The sequence below is a fragment of the Dipodomys spectabilis genome, unplaced genomic scaffold, assembly GCF_019054845.1.
Source record: "Dipodomys spectabilis isolate Male_0828 unplaced genomic scaffold, ASM1905484v1 ptg000039l, whole genome shotgun sequence".
Lineage (NCBI taxonomy): Eukaryota > Metazoa > Chordata > Mammalia > Rodentia > Heteromyidae > Dipodomys > Dipodomys spectabilis.
Genome location: NW_024870716.1, coordinates 660265 through 668134, shown reverse-complemented (window position 1 = coordinate 668134; position 7870 = coordinate 660265). Strand labels below are relative to the sequence as shown.

The window sequence follows — 7870 nt, the reverse complement described above, 5'->3', positions numbered from 1 at the left end:
TGTCTGTGAGCATTTTGCTCAAGGCTAGCTCTCTATCACTTGAACCATAGCTCCACTTCCAGCTTTTTGGTGGTTAACTGGAGATAAGAGTCTCATAGACTTTCCTGCTTGGGCTGTCTTTGAACTATGATCTTCAAATTTCACCCTCCTGAGTAGCTAGTATTATAGGTGTGAGCCACTAGTGCCTGGCTCTTCTTCTTCTTTTTTTTTCTTCTTCTACATTCTCTTTTACAGCTAGAACCTAAGTCTGTGTGTATACATGTGCATGTGTGTGTGTGATGCATTCTTAGTTGAACAATAGTTTCTCATCCATTATCCTACTGCATTGTGACAATAGTTTTGTGGAGAAGCCATTATTACTACTATTGTCCAGAATAGAGGCCATCAAAAGCTCTACAGGGTTTACCTTAACTAAGTCACTTGCCCTACATGGGTTTCTCTGTTTCCCCTTACAACACAAACATGAGGGAACTCTATTCCACAGTCTCCAACCCCTCTCAGAATTCCATTGTTGGGACTGTGACCTGCTTAGGGTTGTACTAGCCAAAGCCCCTCCTTCCTTCTGACCCCTAATGAACCCCAGCAGCTACAGCAACACTGCAAACAGGGGAGGGGGTGGCATTGCCTGGCATCGGCCAGTCTATGGCACGAAGGCTAGAGAATTACTTATCTGGCATCACAGCCTTTCCGAACCTACACAGCTCACTGCCCCACAGAAATGTGTTCCCCCTGTGGCGGAGTGGCTCCAAGCCCCAGGGAGGTGCCTTAAAGCCTGTTGAAGTTTCTAGAACCCTGATGTGTGTGTATTTGGAGAACTGTTCTCCTCAGAGCACAAGCAGTACTGTGAGTAGTGGCTGATGAAAGTGACCGCTTCCTGTGGGCCAGGGGCTGCTCTGAGGGCTTTACCACACCATTTTATGTCATCCAAACCCCAAGCCTATGAGGTAAATTCTGTTACCGCCGTTTACAGAGGTGGACACAAAGGGTTACATCTCTGCGGTGGGACAGGAAAGGGGGATGCTAAATGGAAGAAGCCCTCAGTTTCCTCTTTGACCCCAGTGACTCCATCACCCAGTGCTATGAAAGCCACCCCTGGCTCTAATATATGGAAGCTGCTATCTGGCCAGGGTTCCAGAGAGGAGGGGAAACTTAATGACTTATGGGTGATTAACTGCAATAAAAACAAGCATGGAACACAAGATCTTTATGCCTTGGAAATTTGTTATAAGCCAACCAGTTGTTTTCCATTACCCTTCAAGAAAGAACATGGCAGACCAGACAGCAGAAAGAACTTCCCAGTCACTGAAAAGAGACTCTGACATCTCCTCTCATGGTCAATTGTAGGTGAGGTGTTACCCCTTTATTGACCAGCAGTTTGAGTCAGAGAGGGGGGGGGGGGTGGTTCTGGATGCTGTCCCCTGCTTCACCATGGAGGTTGGGGGAGGCCCTGGGGTGGCTGCCTGGGGCGAAGTGGGGGAGGGGAACTGGGGGAAAAAAACACGTCAATCCTTATCTGGAGTTCATTAATGGGGAACATTAGTCAGCTGTGAACGCTAAGATGGGGTGATAGGCATGCAGGTGGGCAGGGAAGACAAGGAGGGGAGGAGAGGGAAGGCAAGGCCGCCATGGGGAGAAGAGGTATTGGTGGTATTGGTTAAAACTCCACCTCTAACCCACGTGCCTAAATCCATTTGGGACCCTATAAGTATCCATGGCCCAACCTCCCCAGAGGTCCAGAAAAGAGGGAGAGAGAGAGAGAAAGAGAGTGACAGGAAGCCTCAGCCTCCTGGCCCTAGACGGCTGGGCCAGGGCACCAGGACTGCGCAGCATGTGGGAGCTCCGCTCTATAGCTTTCTCCAGGGCTGTGTTTGCAGAGTTCCTGGCCACTCTCCTCTTCGTCTTCTTTGGCCTGGGCTCAGCTCTCAACTGGACTCAGGCCCAGCCCTCTGTGCTACAGATTGCCATGGCCTTTGGCCTGGGCATCGGCACCTTGGTACAAGCTCTGGGCCATGTCAGTGGGGCCCACATCAACCCTGCCGTGACGGTGGCTTGCCTGGTGGGCTGCCATGTCTCCTTCCTTCGAGCCGTCTTTTACGTGGCTGCCCAGCTGCTGGGGGCCGTGGCCGGGGCCGCTTTGCTCCACGAGATCACCCCAGCAGAAATCCGAGGGGATCTGGCCGTCAATGCCGTAAGTAATCAGAGCGTCTCCCTTCTGTGGGAGTGGAGATCCCATGGAAGTCCTCCTCCTGGAGGATGAGATGGATGGAGGACTGGACCTAGGTGAGAGTCTAGGCAGAGTCAGGGATAAAGATAAAGAGAGATTGGAGCCAGAAATATGGGAGACTCAGGGTAGAGGGGCCATGATGCCAAAGGAGGGGCAAGACAAGAACAGAGTTGCAGCGTCTCCCAGCCTCACGACAGAAGTAGAGTCAGATTTCTGTTGAACTCACTGCCAGTGTCACAGTGCTAGACCTCAGCAAGGGACAGCTCTTCAGGGCTGGGGGCCTCAGATCACAGTCACAAGAGTCTTTTGCAGGAAGAGAGACCAAATTTTGTGTGTGTGTGTGTGTGTGTATCAGAGACAGAGAATGTTGGTACTGGGGCTTGAATTCAGAGCCTGGGCACTGTCCTTGAGCTCTTTTGCTCAAAGCTGACACTCTACCACTTCAGCCACAGCTTTTTGTTTCTAGCTTTTTGCTGGTTAATTAGAGATAAGGGTCTCACAGACTTTCCTGCCTGAGCTGGTTTTGAACCTTGATCCTCAGATCTCAGATCTTCTAAGCAGATAGGATTTCAGGAATGTGACACCAGCACCATGGACACACATTTCTCCAGCGTCTATTGTATGGGGACCCATGACAGTTGCTTCTCCCGAGCCCTGTGAGGGATGCAAGCGTGAGCCTGGCTCCTTTCTTCAGAATGTGAGAACTGAGGCTCCGAGAAGGAAGTGCCCAATCCTGAAACCCAGGCTTGACTATAAAACCCACCATCCTTCTTCTTGACCAAGGGTCCCTAGCCACCATTTAAGCTTTGTCTTATAAATCAAGAGCCGGGGGTAGGGGTGGGGGCTGTGGGGGGCAGGGAGAGATGGTTAAAAAGTTCTACAGTTTGTTGACAGCAGAGAAAGGACCAGTACCTAGAAGGCTACAGGAGCAAGTCTCCAGACCTGAAAGTGTTCTCAGGGCAAATGCTAATTTCATAATATGATTGGCTAGCTGAATTCCTAGGCCACTTTGAGACTTGTGCTATCATGGCTCTTCCCCTCTCTAGGTCGGTACAGACCTGGGGATCAAGAGGTATGAGTGGGGCATGTCTTCTCTACACATTTACATTCTGCTATTTTTTTTTTTTTTTTGGTCGGTCATGGGGCTTGAACTCTGGGCCTGGGCACTGTCCCTCAGCTGGTCAGCTCAAGGCGAGTGCTCTACCACTTGAGCTACAGCGCCACTTCCGGTTTTCTGGTGGTTTATTGGAGATAGGAGTCTCACGGTCTCTCCTGCCCGGGCTGGCTTTGAACCGCGATCCTCAGATCTCAGCCTCCTGAGTAGCTAGGATTACAGGCGTGAGCCACCAGCACCCGGCTACACATTCTGCTATTATTATTATTATTTGGTGGTACTGAGTGTTTGAACTCAGTTGCAGGGCCTCACCACTTGCTCAGCTTGCTTGCTAAGCTAGCAATCTATCACTTGAGCCACACCTCCAGCCTACAATTTGCACTCTGTACTGCCAGATGATCATCTCTGGTCCTCCTACAGTCCTCCAGAGTCTTCCTCGTCATCCCCATTTTCCAGAAGGAAAAACTGAGATCAGAATAAACAGGGATCCTCAGCAAAACCGAGGCCTCCAAAGTGTCTGCCCACTGGAGACTGTAGCTAGGTAGCTGCAGCAAAGATTGATGCTCAAGCCTAGAAAGGCATGGGGATGCCAGCTGGCTGTGCAGGACCCAGGGCTGGGGGATTCGGGGCCTGGAGAAGTGTGGGAGTTGAGAGCTATCTCAGTTCCACCCAGCATAGCTCAGTCCCAGAGGGCAGGGTGTAAGGTACAGGATGACAAAACCTGGAGAGAAATCCAGTCCTAGGTGTGGCCCAGTTGTGAAACTGCTTCTTTGCTCAGCCTCAAGTTCTCTCCTTACCCAGGGCAGGCTCTAGAGGGTCTAAGGGCACCCCATAGAGGTACAGAGGAATTACACTCCCATGCTCCTATGCCCTTACCCCCAGACTTTACACAGTATGCAGGTTGCAACCCACAGGGCAGAACAGAGGCTGGTAATGCAGAAGAAGCAGGCAAAGGGGAAGACAGCTGCCACAGGCTGGCCTCCCAAGAGAGGAGCACTATAAGATCATCCTTAAGCCCAAGTGTCTAGACTCCATCCCTGGGAGCCATTTACTAAAAGGAAAGACAGGCACCCAACTTCTTGTTGTATCAGTAGCATGTGAACGAGAGAGAAAAAGGCCTTCTGGTCAACCAGCTCAAAGCCTTCTGGCTACAGTTGGGACCTGTTTTCATAGGTGCTCCCAGGACTGAAATTCTGGACCTCAGCATCCCTATGTAACAAGCTATGGATTCCATTCCTATCTCTGGCTCAGGGCCATGGGCAGTCCTGAGGTCAGGCTCTGGGGCCAGGCTCAGAAAGAAAGTGGCAGTACTTTCAGCTAAGGTATCAGATGAGCCCAGGTGTTCTGGCTCCTGGCCCAGAGGTCTCCCTGAAGCCAACTGCAGGTGGGCAGAAAGGTGGAGCCAAAGAGGGGAGTGCAATCAATATTCCCCTTCATTCATTCCCTCCCTGTTTCTAGCTGCACAACAACGCAACGGCTGGCCAAGCAGTGACTGTGGAGCTCTTCCTGACCCTGCAGCTGGTCCTCTGTATCTTTGCTTCCACTGATGAGCGCCGTGGAGACTGCTTGGGCAGCCCTGCCCTCTCCATTGGCTTCTCTGTGACCCTGGGCCACCTTCTTGGGGTAGGTTATATCTACAAGTTCTGCTCTCCTAGAGGAATCAACCAACACTTAGACTTATCCCCCAAAGAAACATATACGCAGATTACTCTACCTCCTCAAAACATGATAGACACAAAACTCCATAGAGACAGATACCCAGATACAGCACCCAAGAGGGGGACATACAACCCAGAGACTTTGGCTCCCAGATACCCCAGAGGGAAAAACCCATCATGCCAGTCCCAAGAGAATACAAAACCCAGCAATGAAAGCACAAAGACATGCTTCCATTGTATGAATCTCTTGAGGATGAGCATTGGAGGGGGTGGGGGGGACAAGGACTCCCTGTCCCTCCTTACCTCCTCTTTCCTTACTGCTTCCCCCCTCCCCTCCATACCCTTCTTATGCAGATCTATTACACCGGCTGCTCCATGAATCCTGCCCGGTCCCTGGCTCCAGCTGTCGTCGTGGGCAAATTTGATGATCATTGGGTAATGGCTGAGCCACCCCCACCCATCCTTCTCCTTCTTCCCCTTCCCCAGAAACCACCTCGGAGGCAGAAAAGGGGCTAAAATAGACTCAGGTGGGGCCTAAACAGTGTTGCCCTAAACCATTCCAATTCTCTTCCTGAGGCCTGGGGTTCCACCCCTTTAAAGTTTGTACAAACAACTCCTTGTAAATAAAGCTAACAACAGTTCTTACCTTCTTGGGTTAGCTGTTTAAGACAAGTAATAGAATTCTGGCACTTAGAACTCAGTAAATGGCAATATTGATACCAGCTAACACATATTTTTATTATTTAATGATGATATAGGGCTTGATATGTAAGGCTAGGATTACATTTTATTCTGACTGCTTCACAAATATTAATTCATTTAGTTTCCACAACAACCTGTCAAAGTAGGCATTTTTGTGTGCATAATGCGTATGTGTGCTGGTCCTGGGGTTTGAACTCAAAGCCTGAATGCTGTCCTTGAGTTTTGTTTTTTTTTTTTTTGCTCAAGGCTTAATACTCTACCACTTGAACCACACCTCCACTTCTGGCTTTTTTTTGGTGATTAATTGTAGATAAGAGTCTCACAGACTTTACCTACTTGCTCTGTTTTTTGAACCATGATCCTCAGATCTCAGCCTCCTGTATAGTGAGGATTACAGATGTAAGCCACCACCTGGCTATGATAGGCTTTGTGTGTGTGTGTGTGTGTGTGTGTGTGTGTGTGTATGTGTGTGTGTGTGCTGGTCCAAGGGCTTGAACTCAGGGCCCAGACACTGTCCCTGAGCTTTTTTGCTCAAGGTTAGCACTCTACCACATGAACCATAGCTCCATTTCCAGCTTTTGGGTAGTTAATCTGGAGATAAAAATCTTACAGACTTTCCTGCTTGGGCTGGCTTCAAACTGATCCTCAGATTTCAGCCTCCTGAGTAGTTAGGATTACAAGTGTGAGTCATTTGGCACCCAGCTATTGGTAGGCATTTTTACAGTGAAAGGAAACCCAGGCCTAGAGAAGGTAAGCAACTTGTGTAAGTTCACACAGCCAGTGAATGGATTTGCAACCAGATGATCGATTTGCCCACCCCCACCCCCCACATACCCACTAACAAGTGATGCCTAATTGCATGCATTAGTGTGCGAGGTGCCAGCCAGCGTTCTCTCCCCTCACCCCCAGGTCTTTTGGATCGGACCCCTGGTCGGCGCCATCCTGGGCTCCCTCATCTACAACTACGTGCTGTTCCCCTCGGCTAAGAGCCTGTCTGAGCGCCTGGCGGTGCTGAAGGGCCTGGAGCCCGACACTGACTGGGAGGAGCGTGAGGTTCGGCGGAGACAGTCGGTGGAGCTCCATTCCCCGCAGAGCCTGCCGCGGGGCAGCAAGGCCTGAGCGCCACAGCGCTCCTCCGTCGCACCACCAACCCCGTGGGACCCCCGCCCCAGCGGAAAGCCCACCTTGACCCTCCTTTTCCCAGGCCCCAAGTTGGCCCCCCGTACAGAGTAGCCGCTTCAAGAACCAGCGCTGTGAGCGGCAGGATGGGGGTTGCAAGAGGGTGGCCCCCCACCCCCACAATCCTGGTAGATATCCCCCCATCCGCCCCCCTCCCCAGTCCTGAGGTTGGGGACCCAGCAATCCACGACGTCCTGGTTCCTTGCAGGACACTGGCGACCCAGGGGGAGGGCAGGGCTGGTGGACGGGAAGTGGAGAGAGCTCTGGAGAGCCTGCCCCAGGGTACGTGGGTAATGTACACGGGCGTTTCCCCCCCTCCCCAATTTGGGCATGGTGCACCCCGGTTCTGCTCCTATGCACCCGTGTGTTCATCCGCAAGTGCAGGGGCTGCCCGTGCCTGCCACTGAGCAGGTTCACCTGAGGTGGTGTACCACTGGGGGCTTCTCTCGCTTCCTCTTACGCCTGCAATAAATCCACTTCTCTACAGCAGACGAGTCCGCGGCAGCCAGCCCCAAGAGAAGGGGCACCCTTTCTCCAACCCCCCCCCTACCTTGTCCCTCCTGGAAAATCTTCCCCCTAAACTGGCGCCACCAGGCCCCTAAGACTTGCCAGGACCCATTGCTGGAAGCAGAGAGATGTCAGCCAGAGGACAGCTCCCTTAGAAATGCCCTGGGGGGGAGGGGGGCTGGGAAGGTGGCTCAGTGGTAGAGTGCTTGCCTTGCATGCATCAGGCCCTGGGTTCCATTCCACAGCACCACATAAGCAGAAAAAGCTGGAAGTGGTGCTCTGGCTCAAGTGGTACAGCTGAAGAGCTGAGGGACAGTGCCCAGGCCCAGAGTTCCTTTGTGCCTTGAGAGAGGATCTTCAAAGGCAGAAGTAGGCATATGTAGGCACATGCGCATATATGTATGTGTACATGAACCTCCTTGGGGGGGGGGGCGGGGTAAGGGGGTGGCAGACCCAGAGATTAACCTTCTGCTTGAGAAGAGAAAA

General features: G+C 51.8%; 1 protein-coding gene across 1 annotated transcript; it reads left to right on the top strand.

Annotated features, from left to right (window-relative positions):
* Positions 1-1716: 1716 nt before the first annotated feature.
* Aqp2 (aquaporin 2) lies at positions 1717-7550 on the top strand. Its single transcript, XM_042677532.1, has 4 exons — positions 1717-2188; positions 4797-4961; positions 5351-5431; positions 6608-7550. The coding sequence occupies exons 1-4, from the start codon at positions 1829-1831 to the stop codon at positions 6815-6817; spliced, it is 816 nt and encodes a 271-aa protein (XP_042533466.1). The 5' UTR covers positions 1717-1828; the 3' UTR covers positions 6818-7550.
* The last annotated feature ends 320 nt before the right edge of the window (positions 7551-7870 follow it).

Excerpts from the sequence above, each read along its gene's own strand:
- Aqp2 (XM_042677532.1), top strand. The coding sequence starts at position 1,829 with ATGTGGGAGCTCCGCTCTATAGCTTTCTCCAGGGCTGTGTTTGCAGAG. Across the intron at positions 2,189-4,796 it reads GGGATCTGGCCGTCAATGCC|CTGCACAACAACGCAACGGC; the intron begins GTAAGTAATCAG and ends CCCTGTTTCTAG. Across the intron at positions 5,432-6,607 it reads GCAAATTTGATGATCATTGG|GTCTTTTGGATCGGACCCCT; the intron begins GTAATGGCTGAG and ends CCTCACCCCCAG.